General features: G+C 34.5%; 1 protein-coding gene across 1 annotated transcript; it reads right to left on the reverse strand.

Moving 5' to 3' along the window:
* Positions 1 to 4,550: 4,550 nt before the first annotated feature.
* Positions 4,551 to 16,528, reverse strand: LOC132753709 (salivary glue protein Sgs-3-like). The gene is made up of 5 exons (XM_060744205.1): positions 16,373 to 16,528; positions 13,945 to 14,050; positions 13,426 to 13,499; positions 5,006 to 5,297; positions 4,551 to 4,673 (listed from the first exon to the last, which is right to left on the reverse strand). Exons 1-5 carry the CDS (start codon positions 16,431 to 16,433, stop codon positions 4,607 to 4,609), a joined length of 600 nt encoding a protein of 199 aa, XP_060600188.1. The 5' UTR covers positions 16,434 to 16,528; the 3' UTR covers positions 4,551 to 4,606.
* Positions 16,529 to 19,156: the final 2,628 nt, after the last annotated feature.

Genomic DNA, 19,156 nt, shown 5'->3' on the forward strand with positions numbered 1-19,156 from the left:
ACTCTTTAAATACATAAACTATTTTTTTTGCTTTTTATACTTCTCCTGTGTTAGAGTTTCTACGGATACACTTTCTAATTTTTTCCATGCACACGTTTACATGTAACAGGTGCATGTTCTATATAAATATTATTGTTAGTTTCATTATTTTTCATTTTAATTTTACTACATCTTGCAAAGTTGATTTATTATCTAGGATATTGTATGCAGTGTGAGGTTTCTCCCGTAAAATACATGCAGCAATTTATTTAGATCAAACTGTTTAACATTGTAAATATAATACCTGCAAACTATTGTTAATAACGACAGTATGACCTCTGAGCTATTTCATGAAAGACAAAGGACTGAAACCTGAAAATGCTCATTCAGTCAAATCTAAAGGGATGGACAAATATGAGACCTATTATATGTTCACAAACTTATTCAATGGTTTGATCTAGTTTTTTTATTACATCTTATCCACTTCCGATATAAATTTCAGATGAACATTCTAGTAAGGTTTCATAAGTATAAAGAAAATGTGGGCTCCAGTGTATAAACTTTTCCACCGATTTGACTCACTTTTTGACATCTAATGGCCCATTTCAAACTCAACCTAGTGTCGACATGCTGATAAAATTATATTATGATAAGACAATAAAATTGTCCGTTTATCTGACCTAGAAACCTTTTCAAATTTGATGAACACTGCAATGAAAGTCAAATAAATTCATTTTACAAGGTAAAGTTGAAATCTATAAGGCCAAGTTAGATAAGGCCTTTTCATTTAAATGATAATTTTAACTGTGAGCAACCTTATACAGTCTACGGCTAGACTTAATAGAACTTCAGCCTGACACTACAGTTCAGATCTACAAATTTCTTGAATGTGCAGCTTTAACTAGGTGCTAATTTTAAAGGGAGACACAGGCAAAATTTTCATTTCTTAGTTTTGAATTTTTCGTTCTTAATTCTGTAAATGCCGTCAAAATAAATATATTAGACAGTCAAAGGAACAAAACTTTTCTCCATATAAATAATAAAATATTGGTTTCCTAACCTGACCCGCGTGGGTCAGGTTAGAGCGCTAGGATTTCACAATAGTTGTGACAGTGAACTCTGGAAACCTTAAAGAACATTTCAAATGAATGATTTAGGTTTGTTTCAATCATACAATATCCACAGTATCTGTTAATGTAACTTCAACGATTTGTTCAAGTCATCTGACTTGTTTTAACATTATTTGGTGATTCTATTGGCGTCTAAATTGTGTTCAACATATATAGATATATTTATGCTTCAAATCCAAAATATATAGAATTAAAACAGAAATTCATGCTGAAACTTTTAGAAATGTCATTTTAGCTGAGTACAAAAGATAATTTTAATATTTTTGTCATTATTTTGCCTGAATATCCCTTTAATCAAAATGAATAGAACGTAACATTCATGTATGATATTAATTTGAATTTTCTCATACAGCAATAATAGACAATTATTGCGTCAGTTTCACGCTAACTCAAAATCTCTAGGACTCTGCTTACAACCATTCCTGTGTACTCAATATATATCATAGTGAGGTGATTTTATTTTCTTTCTCATCTTAAATAATTTTCGGTGAATATTTAAAAAAAAATAAGTTCGACTCCCAGAACCTTTTACGATAAGATTATTTTTTAATATAATATACTTTAGAGAAAAAGATCATGGAGGTAATACACCTTGAACCACCCCAATATTTCAGAATCAGTGTTATCGTGAACGATCGTTTACAAATTTAAATAGTTGTTCTAGCAAATCCCCAACACTATGATCACACCAGCAGCACAAGACTCTTTTATACAGATACCGAGAGGGTTCAGTGGTTGATACATTTCTCATTATGTAGATTGAATTACTTACACAAACAAAATGAAACATTTTTGTTTACGACACATGCCGTTTTAGCGAGACAAGTTGTAAAGTTTTGCATTCTCTTAAAACTGAAAAATAGATATACACAATTTTAAAGTAGCTTTTTTTTAGTTTTTAAGTACACATTTAACATAATTATCACACCGATAGCGAACAGAAAAATACACATGTTCATGCGTGCGTCTATGCGCACATACCCAGTAAACATTAGGGGATTATGATTTTTGTATAACTTACATTATGAGGTTCATTCGTTTTACGCCTTTTCCCAACATTATTTCAGTCATATAGGCGGGTAGTTTCCTGAGAGTAACACCAGTTCTAGACCTTCCTCCGTGCTAAACTACCAAAGCATCTCCCGGGGATCGAAACAACGCCAGAGAAAAAATCATTCTAGGGTTAGAATGTCATAATGGCGTTTATAAAATCAAAAGAAGTTCAAAGGAATAACCCCACCATGTAGGTCTGATAAGAACGTCCTTGCATGTGTGTTATCCTTCTAGAAACCGTGCGTTTTGTAAGTTTAAAAAACAACACAGTTAAATAGTGGAACTATCCATTGAAAATTTATAATTAACAATCGTGTCCCTTTTGCAAGTACACTGTATTTGAACAGTGGTTTATTCTGTATTTATCTATTTTAAATAATTGATCACAACAATAAGACCTTCATTCAAAACAATTCACCAGTTGTACAAAAAGTCTGTTGCTAAAAGAAACAGTTTTATGTATTAGTTAACATTATGAGGTTCATTCGTTTTACGCCTTTTCCCAACAGTACAATAACGATAATTCAAATGAAATCCATCGTAAGTTTCATATAAAGTGAATATGCACTTTAGCTTTTAAAAAATCTCTAGTCATATTGGTTTTGTGTCCACTAAAGACGCTGCTGCAACTGCAGGAACAAATATAACAAATGTAAGCAATAGGAACACGACAGTGACTTGACCTAAGCAATAGGTTATGAGCTGTCATTGTTGCATATAAAATACTGACTGGGATTATATAAAATAATGATAGGTGGTGAATATATATAGCATGACCGCGGGTAATAAGATGGTGTCGGTATTTTATGGGAGTTGGGATTATGGTTGAGTCGTACCGGGCATATACGGCAGTTTAAATACAATATTTTCTTTTCTCAGGCCTCCTTCCCCCGAGTGGTTAAGGTCCATAGTGACAAAAACTAACCCTTCCACGCTGTATTCACTGTCCACGATCATAGTATTTATTAACAATCAGCCCCTTATCCGAAAGTTAGGAAGAAACGAAGAGAATCTAACTAATAATATCACGAAAATAATTGAAAACTGTTTTGCATATTAAGTTATTAACTTTTGCATTATAATTTATATTCATAATTATCTTATTTATCTAATTTTCTGAGTGTTTACTTTTCCAAATAAGGTTTATCATTGAAATCCAATATACACATGAACATGAAGGACATGTGTAAGATTTATTTTTACAGTAGATGAAGCATTTATTCTCCACATACACATGTTATCATCTGTGTGTTTCGAAAAAGATGTTTCTTGTATCTACCTGACTGAAAATCAACTAAATGATATATATAGTCTTTGGGCCACTATATTATTATTAAACGAGACATCTTACACCCACCTATCATTAGTTTCGTTTTGTCCTACATAACACGCAAAAAGGCGGGGAAGTGTGTTGACTACACACAGCATATGTAGCATAGCTACACACTTTTGCTGCTACAAGCGAGATTGTGTGTAAGGTTAAAATCGATACATATTACAGGTGAACATCCCCCGTCCAACAGAAAAACAACAAAAAAAAAAACAAACAAAAATAACAAACAAAACAAACAGCAACAACAACAAAAAAAACACGCTACAACAGAGGTTTACATACTGTTTTCTATATCCTGAATTCCTAGATTCTGATTATACAACTATAATTTATTACCTCAAGGAAACATTCATTCAATAAACTGTTTACCGAATTTGACATATTAACAGGGAAATTTACATTATGTGTACTTTAATGTTTAAGCGAAAAGACCTTAAAAGAAAACAATAACAACAACTGTTAAGTAAAAGCTTTAGATGTTTGAGTCAAAGTTGAGACTCTGATCAGTAACAAGTCTTTAAGAGAACTTCTTATAAACTAACGTTTGTTACATAACTTTGCATATGACGAAAAAACTGGCTCAGTGGGTGTGTTCTGCTACGTTATTTTTAAACCAAATGAGATTGAAAGTTACCAACAATCAAACAAGCAGCAATATATAAAATATTTAACTTTCAAATGGTGTATACAATAAAAGGATCAAATCTACATCCATTCACTTTTAATTGCTATTAAATGCCTATTTTTTTCACTTTTTGATTAGTAGGAGTATACATGCTTTGCTTATCTCCATTATGTACATCTCTGCTTTAAGTTTATAAGAACAAATAGCTAGTGCGCATGTGAAATAAGGATTTCTTCTGGCATTTTTTGTACATGAAAATCTCCGATAATATTGTAATTGATATATATTAAGGCAGGGTTAAATATTTTTTCAGAACACGTCGGACATTCTAGCGTAGTTATGACCTCCCCGTTTGTCCCTTTAATGAATGCACGGATTACTTAAGTGGTGTGTACTATTTCTTTCATAATAAATGCAGAACGTAACAATATCAAAGTAGAATTGTTTTAATGTATTTTCAGGTTTCTATACATCTCAAATATCTATTTAACAGAAGCCAGTGTGTTTGATTGTCAGGTCATGTTGTTTGCATACTTCAATGTGAAACTCGCATCTAAAATTAAATTCAGAAAGTCATTAAAGCATAAATAAAATATATGAACAACGAGATCAACATGGAAGGGCGGCGTTCAATGAACGAAACCCCCACACGACCAAGCTTCAAAGGACCACGAGTCGTTGACAACTTAAATCAAATATCTCAAAAGCATAAACCCTCTTACCAATAATGTTAAATATTATCTACCTAACGTCAAAACGGTGTATTTCGTATTTATTTACTTGATTTTCATTAACTTTTTTGACATGACAGAAAAAAAAACTTTATCAAAATGCAAAAGGTTTCAGTCACTTATTGTAGATGATTAAGTAAGTTTATTTACATACGCATTGATATATGTCCTCCCATTTGAACCACAAATAGGTTCTATATCGTTAACACAATGGACTCCTGTCATCGTGTCACAAATCACGCTTAAGGGATCACTAGTAGGCTTTGCTGGTGTAGTTGATGTTGTAGTTGGGCGTGTTGTAGATGAACGTACAGTTGTAGTAGGGCGTGTTGTAGATGGACGTACAGTTGTAGTAGGGCGTGTTGTAAGTGGAAGGAAAGATGTTGTAGGACGCGTAGTGCTCGTTGTGTATCTAGATGTTGTTGCCGTTTTTGTCACAGCCACTTCTGTGTGATTAGCATTAATTTTTTATTATTCTTTTACTCTACGTGATAGGTAAACATTTTGTTAATACTTTGACAAATTATAAACACTTGGTTTATAATACTTTAATCAATGATGTTATATTTTCGATCCTTGAAGATCGTTCAGCACGACAGTATTGTTGTGCTTGTGGTATTTTTAGTTTCAACTTTCTGGCATTTTCTAGTTGGGTGGTTCCAATATTCCTACTTGAATAATGTTGAATCACCCTTAGGATATGTTGCCTGCTTTTTAAATTTGTCTTTTGACGTCTTATCTGTGATACGCAGGCTTCATAACCTCTGATCCCCTTTCTAAATTCCATTTTATTTAGTTCCGCCCATTGTTTTCTCGTTTAGGGCACACGCTTTTTATTACTTGGGGACCATACGCCGCTTTTCATGGAATGGCACGGAAGTGTCACATTGAAGGTTCCATGATAACCGTCGTATGAACACATCTGCGGATGTTTCTAAATTCAAAATTCTACCATTTCATGTTTAAATGTTGAATTCTGCTTAAGCCGGTGCTAGGGGCGTGGACGGTAACTTGCACTTTCCAGTACCGTCCATGAACAGGCTCAATCAAACCGAGCCTGCAACATTTTCAATTTTGCCGTGTTGGGCTTTCTTTAGGGATTCTTTATTTATCTATATTATGATCACATCCGTGTTATTTGTGCCGTGTGGCGGCTGTAAAAAGTCGCCCCGTACATTTAATCAATGATGTTATATTTTCGATCCTTGAAGATCGTTCAGCACGACATTATTGTTGTGCTTGTGGTATTTTTAGTTTCAACTTTCTGGCATTTTCTAGTTGAGTGGTTCCAATATTCCTACTTGAATAATGTTGAATCACCCTTAGGATATGTTGCCTGCTTTTTAAATTTGTCTTTTGACGTCTTATCTGTGATACGCAGGCTTCATAACCTCTGATCCCCTTTCTAAATTCCATTTTATTTAGTTCCGCCCATTGTTTTCTCGTTTAGGGCACACGCTTTTTATTACTTGGGGACCATACGCCGCTTTTCATGGAATAGCACGGAAGTGTCACATTGAAGGTTCCATGATAACCGTCGTATGAACACATCTGCGGATGTTTCTAAATTCAAAATTCTATTTCATGTTTAAATGTTGAATTCTGCTTAAGCCGGTGCTAGGGGACGTGGACGGTAACTTGCACTTTCCAGTACCGTCCATGAACAGGCTCAATCAAACCGAGCCTGCAACATTTTCAATTTTGCCGTGTTGGGCTTTCTTTAGGGATTCTTTATTTATCTATATTATGATTTCAATTCATTTTATACGATATCTTAATATAAAACTAGATGCCAAAGGGCAACATGTCGAGCCCGCTGTCACATCTGACCATGAGGTATGACCTTGAACTTTGACCAAGTCAAACGGTTCTTGCACGTGACACGATCCAGTGGCAAGGAGCCCAGGAGGACCCCAAACAAAAACAGGACAGGGCACAAGTCAGAGCATGGGCAGGCTAATCACATAGATGATACATAAGAAGAAATAATTAGTAACCGATAAGGAATTCAAAGAAAAAACAAATAAATGATTAAATATTATGGCCTCCAAAGTCAAAGGGCACTGGGGAAGGGGACAGGAGACCCGGGGAAGGGGTGGGTGGGATAAATTAAACAAGCAAATTCGTTGAATTTATATCCTGCCGAGTACTGGCTATTACTAACACAACAAACTGAAGACATAAGGCTTTATTTATATATTATCTTATCATAAACAGTAATATACTTTGAACCTGATAAATACTTAGGGCAATAACGGAGCCATAACACTTGTGTACCCTTAGGATATGTTGCCTGCTTTTTAAATTTGTCTTTTGACGTCTTATCTGTGATACGCAGGCTTCATAACCTCTGATCCCCTTTAAAATTCCATTTTATTTAGTTCTGCCCATTGCTTTCTCGTTGAGGGCAAACACAATATTTTACTTTTGGACCATACGCCGCTTGTCATGGAATGGCAAGAAAATGTAACATTGAAGGTTTCATGATTACCGCCTTTGAACACATCTGCGGATGATTCTAAATTCAAAATTTTACTATTTCATGTTTAAATGTTGAATTCTGCTTAAGCCGGTGCTAGGGGGCGTGGACAGTAACTTGCACTTACCAGTACCGTCCATGAACAGGCCCAATCAAACCGAGCCTGCAACATTTTCAATTTTGCCGTGTTGGGCTTTCTATAAGGATTCTGTATTTATCTATTAAATAGAAATATCTGGACATGCCAATAAGATGTAAATTGCCTTTGTGTATCCATGGTTGCCATACAGTTTTGTTGAAATCAATACAGCAGTTGCAAAGAAATAGCGATATTGCTCTATATGCATACTAGTAACTTATCAAGGGCCATAACTCTGTAATGAAGGGTCTGGTCTAAACAACTTCACCAAGCAACAATATGCACATCTCTTGGTATTAATGGTTCCCATATTACGTTTAATTGAATTCCAGCCAGAAATTGCAGAGAAAAAAAAACAGAATCCCTAAAGAAAGCCCAACACGGCAAAATTGTAAAATGTTGCAGGCTCGGTTTGATTGAGCCTGTTATGGACGGTACTGGAAAGTACAAGCTACCGTCCACGCCCCCTAGCACCGGCTTACGCAGAATTCAACATTTAAACACAGAAATGGTGAAATTTTGAATTTAGAAACATCCGCAGATGTGTTCATACGGCGGTAATCATGGAACCTTCAATGTGACACAGTAGTGTCATTCCATGAAAAGCAGCGTATGGTCCCCAAGTAAAAGAATGTGTGTGCCCTAAAAGAGAAAACATTGTGCGGAACTAAATAAAATGGAATTTTGAAAAGGGATCTGAGGTTATGAAGCCTGCATATCATAGACAAGACGTCAAAAGACAAATTTAAAAAGCAGGCAGCAAATCCAAAAGGGTGATTAAACAGTATTCAAAAACTATGAAAAACAAGATCAACAAGGAAAGGCGGCGTTCAATGAACGCAACCCCCATATGACCCAGCAACAAGAACCAACGGCAAGGAGCCCAGGCGGACCCCAAACATAAAAAGGACAGGGCAACGGAATACTGAATAAGTAGGAATACTGGAACCAGTATTCAAGTAGGAATACTGGAACCACCCAAATTGAAAAAGGCCAATTATAAGAAACTAAAATACCATCTAAAATGTATACACAACAATAATGTCGTTCTGAACGATCTTCAAGGATCGAAAATATAACATCATTGATTAAATGTACGGGGAGACTTTTTACAGCCGCCACACGGCACAAATAACACGGATGTGACAATAAAAAAGAGAAAAACAGAATCCCTAAAAGTCGCGCGAAAACAATTATTGCTCTATATGCATACTGCATAACTAATCAAGGGCCAAAACTCAGAGTTAAAGTGTCTGACCAGAACAAGGCGGCTATATGCACATCTCTTGGTATTGAAGGTTCCCATAAAGGTTCGTTGAATTTCAGCTAGCAGTTACAGAGAAGTAGCACGGAAATGATTATTGATCTGGTTGCATACTGCATAACTTATCAAGGGCCATAACTCGAAGTTAAAGTGTCTGACCGGAACAAGCCGACGATATGCACATCTCCTCTTGGTATTGAAGGTTCCCATAAAATAAAATAGAGAAAAACAGAATCCCAAAGTCCAACACAACAAAATTGAAAATGTTGCAGGCTCGGTTTGATTGAAATAGATAAATACAGAATCCCTAAAGAAATTAGGATTACCATTTTCTCCGCAAGGGATTGAGTGCTAATTCAACATGATTTCTGAACCACCAATAACAGACTAATAAACAATATCTGAGATCAGTTGGGGTCTAAAGCTCAATGGTAAAGGTCACACTCTGACTTATCTCAAAAGAAATACAAATTTTTAATTAAAATGCACTGATGGTGATGTCTACAATTCTGACATTGCTAAAACGGATTTAGAATAACTTATGCATAAATGTATTTGACATAATGTCGTGACGCACGCAAGAATCATGTACCTACCTTAAAGGTCTCAAATGTAGATGTGACTTTTTATAAAATTACATTGATTTTAATTTGTTCCAGCAACAATTCTGCCATTCATGGATGAATTAAAAAAAATTGAGCATATATTTGTAAGACATAATAACGATGTCTCAAGTGCATGGGTCAGGTCTCTACCTTCCAAGCCAAGGTCACGATTGTATTCCAAAGTCATGATATGATGTACAGACTCAATCAAACAGAGTCTGCAATTTTTATGTAATTTGCTCTTTTAATGCTTCCGAGAGATCATATTTTCCAGATGTTTTCATAAAAATGCATTGATGGCTGTGTCTAATGAATAATTTGATAATTCTTGGATGAATCACAAGTCAAAGTCAAACCTGTATCTCAAATGTAACAAGAATTTGTAACAGAGTTACCAACGTCCCCTGCCTCGGGGAAGTTTTATATGAAGCAAAAAATTGTGCTATTTCAAAAGATTGAGGCAGGGATCTAAGGATTTTCAGTCCAAAATTATGATCAATGCTAGATCTGCAAATGCAACAATAAATTTGTTAAAGAAATAAAATGAAGCACTGAATTTAAAAATCTATCATGTTAAGCTTTGACCTCTAAGTGTGACCTTGACCTTGGAGGTAGGGGTGCAGGTGTTGTGCATGACATATCATCTTATTATTGTGACTATTTGTGCCAAGTTATTTCAAAATCTCTTGAACTATAAAGAAGTTCTACATTGGACACAATATATTCCCTTTAAAAGACTATGTTAATTTTTGACCTCGAAATGTGACCTTGACCTTGGAGGTAGGGATGCAGGTGTTGCGCATGACACATTGTCTTATTATAGTGAATATTTGTGCCAAGTATTTAAAAAAATCCTTTGATATATGAAAAAGTTATGGACCGGACAAAAAAAATACCCTATAACAGACTATGTTAATCTTAGACCTCCAAGTGTGACCTTGACCTTGTAGGTTGGTGACCGATTGTTGCGAATGACACATCATCTAATTGTTGTGAACAATTGTGGCAAGTATTTACAAAATCCCTTCAAAGATAAGAAAGTTATAGACCGGACACGAGATATACCCTCAAATAGACAATGTTGACCTTGAATGAGCAAGTGCTACCTTGACCCTGGAGGTAGGGGTCTGGTTGTTGCGCATGACACATCGTCTTATTATAACAAACATTTGTGCCTAGTAATTTCAAATTCCTTCAATAAATGACAAAGTTATGGACCGGACACGAAATATACCCTGTAACAGGCTATGTTAATCTTTGACCTCTAAGTGTGACCTTGACCTTGGAGGTAGGTGACCGGTTAGCGCGCATGACACATCTCATTATTGTGAGCAATTGTGGCAAGTATTAACAAAATCCCTTCAAAGATAAGAAAGTTATAGACCGGGCACGAGATATACCCTCAAATAGACAATGTTGACCTTGAATGAGCAAGTGCGACCTTGAACCTGGAGGTAGGGGTCTGGTTGTTGCGCATGACACATCGTCTAATTATAACAAACATTTGTGCTAAGTTATTTCAGATTCCTTCCACAAATGACAAAGTTATGGACCGGACACGAAAGTGTGACGGACGGACAGACGGACGGACAGACGGGAGTTCTAACAGGAGAGTAATTATGTGGCTACTCTATTGTTCTCTCTATTCTTTTTAGCCACACAAAAGAAAATAGCCACATAAAAGCATTACGGAATGAATGACATCAAAGAGAAAGAACAGTTACCTATTGTCCCTCTAGCCACATAATTACTGTCCTGTGAGTGCGGACGGACGGAAAGACGGACAGACGGACGGAGCCTATTACTATATCCCCCTTTTTTCTTCGAGTAAAATTTAGCTTAGCAGCCAAACGATCAAGTTTATCATTGAATGTCAAAAATCATATGTTATTGAATTGAAAATATCACCCAGTCCATGTCTTTTTGCCATTCAGTGGCAGATTTCGTAATAATTTGGATTAAATATATGGTTCTGTAAACAATTTGTTATGAGTTAGCAGCTTAAATCAAGGCCACGCTAGGACTTCTTAGGTTTATAGTACATCGATTGTTATTTCCAGACATTATTTGTGTCATGCATGAATGTATTTCGAAATGTCTAGGGATATTTCTCTGGCACATTAAGAAAACTTATCACACCCAAATGTCAGGTCAACGGTTAAGTTTAAAAGGTGAAGGTATACTTTAATATCAAAATAGTTAATTGATGTTTTTTAGTCCCCTACCGGTTTACCGGAGGGGACTTTAGGTTTACCCTCTGTCCGTCTGTCCGTCCGTCCGTCTGTCCGTCCGTCAGTCCGTCCGTCCACAAAACTGGATCCCGCGATAATGCAAAAAGTACTGAAAATATTTTTATGAAACTTGATATATGGATAGATGGCAGTATGGAGATTATGCACGTCTTTTTCTTTTCTTCCTATGTTGAAAATTCTGGTTGCTATGGCAACAAATAGACTGAAAATATGGCAAATTTTACACATAACCTGGATCCCGCGATAACGCAAAAAGTACTAAAAATATTTTTATGAAACTTGATATATGGATAGATGACAGTATGCAGATTATGCACGTCTTTTTATTTTCTTCCTATGTTGAAAATTCTGGTTGCTATGGCAACAAATAGACTGAAAATATGGCAAAATTTACACATAACCTGGATCCAGTGATAACACAAAAAGTACTGAAAATATGTTTATGAAACTTGACATATTGGTAGATGGCAGTATGGAAATTATGCACATTCTTTTTTATCTTCCTATATTGAAAATTCTGGTTGCTATGGCAACAAATAGACTGAATTTCAAGATTTCTGATTCTAGTTTTAAAGTTTTTTCACTATAAGTTCTTTATTTCTTAAGGTATTTTCTTCAAACTTTAAATATAAGTTGCTTGTCATCAACCACATCATATGTGACAAGGTTTACAACTCTAGCACAAAAATTATCAGAATTACCTCCCTTGAACTTAAAATTTTCATTAAAAAAACATTGTTTTTTTTTAATAACTTCTTTTTCTGAATGTATCTACTTCAAACTTCATATAATTGTTTCTTATTGTCACTCAACATTTGTGAGTGTTCAATACTCTAGCAAGACTATTAGGGAGAATTATGCCCCTTTTGAACTTAGACTTTTTTTTGAGAAATTGGTAATTTTTACTCCAACTTCTTCAGTCATGATAGGATTTTAAAAATGTTATATTTTGATAACAGGGATGTTTAAAAAATAACTTTAGAGTGTCCTTCAGTCCGTCTGTCTGTACATAAAAACTGTTTCCTGTGATCACTTTTAAAGAACTTTTTCAACAAATTTACTTAAAATAGGAACCTAAGTGAATGGCCAATGGCCCTTCAGAATGTTGCTTGGGCTCTTACCGGTAGGGGACTTATGGATTGCTTGCAATACTATGATAATTGCTTGTTTTCCTAGTCATATCTTTGTCAGTTATCCATGGATGCTTTGTGAAATTATTATGCTAACTGAAAATATGAGAAAGTGTTTATAAATGTTCTATATTATTGTAACACTCTTTTTAAAGTACCCATGTCTTTGATGCAAGTCAAGGGTCAGGGTTCCTTTACTGGGCCCTGCTTGGGGGCATTTGGCCATTTCTAACGACAGTTTTTTGTTGGAAGATTGTGCATAAATATAACCCTATAAGATAAAAGTACCCTATTTTTGGTTAAATTTTCAGTCACACCGAATCTGTAGCTTTCTACCTTTTCTGGTGGAGGAAGACTTCAGGTGCTCTTTATTTTTATAAAGACACAGCAGAGGTCATTTGTCAATTTTCCAGCTTTATTGGTGGAACACTCAGACACGAGTGGGGTACCTAAGCAGAACCACCGACGTCCGTTATCTGTCTGAAAGAATGTCTCTGGTGGAATTCGGTCTCAAAGCGAAACTACATTTGCAAGCCGATACGAGAAAATTCACAAAAATTTATACAATCTTGAAAAAAAAAAAATAACAAAAGAAAAAAACAACAAAAAAACAAAATACAGAAAAAAAACAACCAGAACTGAATTTATAATTCTGACAACAGCCTATCGGTTTGAAAACTTTATACAGATAACTTACTAACTTACCAGAATTTTTACAAGGTCCATCATCTCTCGTACGCAATATTTTGTCGAGACATTGTGCTTTTGCTAGTAAGCATCTATTAAGAAAATATATTTATTAAGCAAAACAATAAAAAGAACTGATTTTGTATAAAGTAAACACTACCATTCTTGAACAGCTTTGATATAACCATGTTAACAACATTTTAAATTTTATGCCGTTCTTTGCGTTTTTCAAAATTTCAATTTAACCCTTTTTTAGTTATTGCGTCCTTTGAACGTTGTTCTTTGTTCTTGTTTTATTTATTAAATCTAAGTAGTACGTGTGCAATATGATGTATAAAGCAAAAACAACGACTACAAGTTGGTAAAGTGACGAGTATGCTGTTGCCATTTTCATGCAATTTATTCTCATTGTTTATGAATATCTAGAGGTTTCGTTTTGTTTTTTCAAATTATTAAGTTAAATAAGTTAAGTATGAAAATTTATTTTAGACATGTTTTTCAAATAATGTTTGAATTTTACAATATTTATTTTCATACCGGTTAGCATAGGTGATGCCATCGGTGCCACACACCACACTGGGAGTAAATCCATCACAATCCAATTGATTGACCCAATTACAATTAAGAAACTGAGAAGACGAACCTACGGTAAATTTAAAAATCTCTAGATATATTAATATGCCAACAGATTTTCTAAATTTTCTAAAAGAAACAATCCCTTGTGGATAGTAATTTTAAAATGTTCACCTAATTCATACATTTAAATATCGGCTGTTCCTTGCGAAAGATCGGTGGGGACATTTCAAATTCGCGAATTCTCGATTTCATGTTCGTGAAATCATAATTTTAAATTCGTGAATTCTTGTTTTCAACGATTTCAGCTTCATGAATTCACGATTTCATCTTTGTCAATTCACATCAATTCTAACCCCGTTAATTCATGTTTTCAACGATTTCAGTTACATGAGTTTTCGATTTCAACTTTATGGATAATTCACGATTTCAACATCACGAAATCAAATTCGTGAATCTACGATTTTAATTTACGAATACACGAATTCAACTTCATGAATTTGCGATTTCAACGTCATAAATTTGTGATTTGAACTTCACGAATTCAACTTTGTAAAATCACGATTACAACTAAACGACTTCACTATTTCAACTTCATGAACAAACGATTTCAACTTACGTTTATTCACCCTTTCAACTTTTAAGTTAACGTAATCACGATTACAACTTCACGAAATCACGATTTCAACTAGTAATCATGAATACGTGAAATTGATATCGTTAGTTCGTGAAGATGAAATCCGTGAATTCATGAAGTTAAAATCGTGAATTCACGAAAATGAAATTGTGAATGTACGACGATGAATTGTGAGTTCCTGAGCATTCCTTCCAGTTTTTAATCGGGAATTCATGACGTTTAAATGTCCCACCGGTCTTTCGTAGTTTCTGTCGTCATTCAGGTCACTTTAACCTTTAAATATGAAAGGAAAGGCGGCGTTCAATGAACGCTAAACCATTATATTAGGTTTTTTTACGCCTATAACAATATTGAAATTATATCTTTATGATTTTCACAATTCGTAATCCAGCCATGTTTCACGGAATATTATAAATAATGAAAAAATGAAATTATATAGAACATCTTCAAATTTCGCTCCAAAGATATTAAAAGAATTATCTGGCGACTGCCTTTTTCTCTTACATCTATATGCATGAGAAGCAGAGTGATTTTAATTTTGATAAAAAAAAACTATGAATTCTTCGTTTTTTAGGCTCGAGCGAGTTTTTGAGTAGTACAGAATTGTTTTACAAAAATTGTGTAAGAATATAAAATGATTAAAGTTATTGTTAATCCCCCTTTACACTGTCCCGGTAATAACCCGGTTAATCCACATTTACACTGTCCCGGTAATAACCAACGGTATCGCTACGGTGTCTTAAACCGGTGAACCGGGGTTTTCCGTGGTGTTTTTATGAAAAATCAAATTGCGTTTACACATCCCCGACAGAGCCCAGGTGTATTTCCGGTTCAGTACCCAATATAGCGCCGGATATATACGGTAAGTGCCAATGCTAACCCGGTGTATTCCCGGTAGAGACACGGTTTTATCACGGTCCATCCCGACTATCGCCGATTTTGTCACGGTAAAGCTACGGGTGATGCTGGTACTATCCCGGTTACGCCTGGGTAATGCGCCAATGCTTTCCCGGTTCAAGTTTATGAGAATAAAACTGCTTGGCCACAGAAGAAATTGCAGAAAATGGCCCTTCTTCATCTTCACTTAACAAAATTATTCAATATCTGGGACAATAGAGGGTCCAACCGGAGCGTTGTCCCAAAGAAAACAATACAATACAATAACCGCGATGTACCCTGGCTCTACCGTAGCTCTGCTTGTTTTTATCGTGGCGACATCGTGTCATCACCGGAGCTTTGCCGTGTTTTGACTTTGATTATTACGTTTCCCGGTTTACTACGGTTTGTCACGGTATTGGTGCGGTGGTTCCCCGGCAATTCCCGGTGCCAAGCCGATAGAACACGGTTCTGGGCTTCCTTCCCGGTGAGTGCCGTTGAGCCCCTGTTGTATAAAACATTTTAATACAACCGTGGCGATCTCCCGGTTTGTCCCGGTTCACCAAGGTTTGTCCCGGTACTTCACGGAATCACTCCGGCTCTACGCCGGTTAACCACGGTTGATCCCGGTGGACTAAACCGTGGCAAACCCGTCCCGCCAAACCGGAGCAGTGTAAATGGGGCTTTAGCAATCAATAGCAATCAATACTGTATGTGTGAATTAAGATTATCTCCAAACCCCATCATTAACAAAATAAATAAATAAAAAAAATAAAAGAAAAAGTAGTAATAAAAAGAAATTGAAAATAAAATAAAATAAAAATGCTCAGTTTTTTATAGTTTACATGTATTCTATAACATACTAATAAATCTACTTACCTGATATTTCTAAAATAAGCAACAACAACAGTGTCTTCGGTAGGTTCACAATCGTAGACATTGTGATTTAACATAAACACATGTATAACGCATTATTATAATTCTATAATACATGTAGTAAAGATAACATTTATAAATGGTGTCGTCTTATCAGTCAGATAAATCTTTTAATGACTACAATAAAGTCTGAAATTTTCCGCAGCGATTGGACTTATTAATACGGTTTCGTGTTAGGGCCATTTGCGACACATATACACGCACGCACGCATGCACACGCACGCACGCACGCATACACATACACACACACACACGCACACGCACACACAAACACACACACGCACACAGAGCTCGAAACAACAAAAGTAAGAAGTAGAAAATACGAAAACTCGATAAAATTTCGTGTTTTTACCATTGTGGTTTTGTTTCGTTATTACGACTTTTCACCATCGTACTTTCGACTTTTCATCATCGAATCTTTGACTTTTCAACAACGTGGTTTCGTTATTGCGACTTTTTCCATCGTATTATCGTTATTTCGAGTTTTGTGTGTGTGTAGCGATTGCCCTAACTAGACACTTAAAATAATAGTGAATATGCCACTGAAGGGGTGTACTCTCAGGTGGTATACACCGTTAGTATTTTAAACATTCACGAGAATTATTTGTAGAGCTAAATTAATATGAACTAGATTACTGACCTACACCAGCCCCAATCCCAAGCTTGTGTAACATAATGACATAGATTTTAATAAAGTCGTTTTTATTTGTTTGTTACGTGAAGAGTGTTTTTTAAAGTTGTGTCAAGTTATTGTTTATACACAAGATATAACAGATAACTTTTAAATCTGTTTGGAATGCTGTTCTTTAAAACATTTAATACTTTTCAAATGGTTTTGGTCAAATGTTTTACAAAAGCACTCCTGAGAGAATAATTTTTTTTTCAGCAGAGGAACGCTGATTTGAGGAAACGCATTTAAAACCGTCAGCATTTTAAGACCGTTGTTTCAACTTCTATTTTAACCGTTGTTGTCAGACAAATCTTACAAATATGAATGTTAAAAGTACATTCAAGTCAACAGTTTAAGATGGATGTAATCCATGTAAGTGACGTGTTTCAACAAAATGGTATACCAATAATTTGATAAAATAAAATTATGGTCAGCAAAATTAAAATAATTTCATGTGAAGACATTTTATCGGCATAAGTATGTTACAAAACAAGGATTTTTATCTTTTCACTGCTATCGGAACACATCGTGTATTTTCTCAAACACAGCATAATAATAGAAAAGAACTGTAATCGTAAAGGGGGCACTAACAGTTGCTTAATGGTGTATTTTATACCCAAAGATTAAGTTACTAAGATTATATGTTTCAATGTTTTCAATTCAATCAATACTTAGATTGAAGTTATGTGTTGTAAATAATTTTTTAAAGATGTAATTTAAAAGAAAATAGCTAGGATGTAAAAATCTTCAATGATAAAATTTGTATTTTACACTTTTTGATGTTATTGGTAGTAATTAAGTTATATATTATTACTACATATTTAACTGAGTAAATGAACTAGATATCACTACGATAAGTGAACTGAATCCTATTGAATTGCTATTGAAATTCTGTTTATTCCCTAGGATAAACTAAGATAAATTGGTAAAAAAATTTACGGTGTCGATACCTAATGAAAATCCTTTGGGATTTTACTCATTTTAAAGTCATCTGGTTTAAGCTACATTTATTATTGAAAACTTTTGAATTTATAACATCATTTCATATTAAATGAGTTTTTTTCCATAATTTGAATTCAAATCTTAAATACCTTTGTCTGTTTAAGCACAACGATTCAAGTAACAGTTGAAGATACACGTTTTTCTACTAGATACCTAAATGTATCTAAATGTTTTATTAGAATATTGTAATAGATGGAAATTAACAGTAAATACGAGAAAAACTAAAGTCATTGTGTTCAGAAAAGCAGGTAGATTACCTCAGAATTTACGTTTCTTGTATAATGATCAGGAATTAGAAATTGTATCTCGTTTTAAATATTTAGGTGTTTTATTTACGTCAGGTGGTTCATATATTCAACATGATAAGTTGTTAGCTGGACAGGCTTTAAAAGCTATTTTCAAAATGAATAAATATTTATATAAATTTACAGATTTATTACCCAAACATACACTTGATTTATTTGATAAGTTAATTATGCCAATTTTAATGTATTCCTCAGAGGTATGGGGTTTTTATAAAGCCCCACATGTAGAAAGAACATATTTAAGTTTTTGTAAAAGACTGTTAAGTGTTAAAGCATCTACCCAAAATGATTTTATATATGGCGAGCTTGGTAGACAAAGTTTGATATCATATAGAATGTTTAGTGTTATAAAATATTGGTTAAAAATATGTACATGTCCAGAATCAAAGTATATTAGAAATATTTATTTGATGTTAAAGAATGACGCAGGTAACGAACCAAATGTAACTAACTGGGTGACTAATGTTAAAAGCTTACTAATAAAACTAGGGTTTGAACATGTATGGTTAAACATAAAGAACTATTTTTATTGATATTAAAACAAAGGATAAAAGAAATATGGCTGATTGATTATAATAATAGATTAGAAGACTCGACAAGAGCACTGTTTTTTAGAACAATAGTTAGTTTTAATTTTAGTAAATATCTAGATGTTATAAATATCCGTAAGTACAGAATAGCTTTAGCACGTTTACGCATGTCATCTCATAGATTAGCTGTAGAATCTGGAAGATGGAGAAAACCAGAATG

This window comes from Ruditapes philippinarum, unplaced genomic scaffold, assembly GCF_026571515.1.
Source record: "Ruditapes philippinarum isolate M1 unplaced genomic scaffold, ASM2657151v2 ctg5227_1_1_1_1, whole genome shotgun sequence".
Classification (NCBI taxonomy): Eukaryota; Metazoa; Mollusca; class Bivalvia; order Venerida; family Veneridae; genus Ruditapes; species Ruditapes philippinarum.

Coding starts and splice junctions, on each gene's coding strand:
- LOC132753709 (XM_060744205.1), bottom strand. CDS start 16,433: ATGTCTACGATTGTGAACCTACCGAAGACACTGTTGTTGTTGCTTATT. Junction 13,500..13,944: donor GGCATCACCTATGCTAACCG/GTATGAAAATAA, acceptor TTTTCTTAATAG/ATGCTTACTAGCAAAAGCAC. Junction 5,298..13,425: donor TGGACCTTGTAAAAATTCTG/GTAAGTTAGTAA, acceptor CTAATCACACAG/AAGTGGCTGTGACAAAAACG.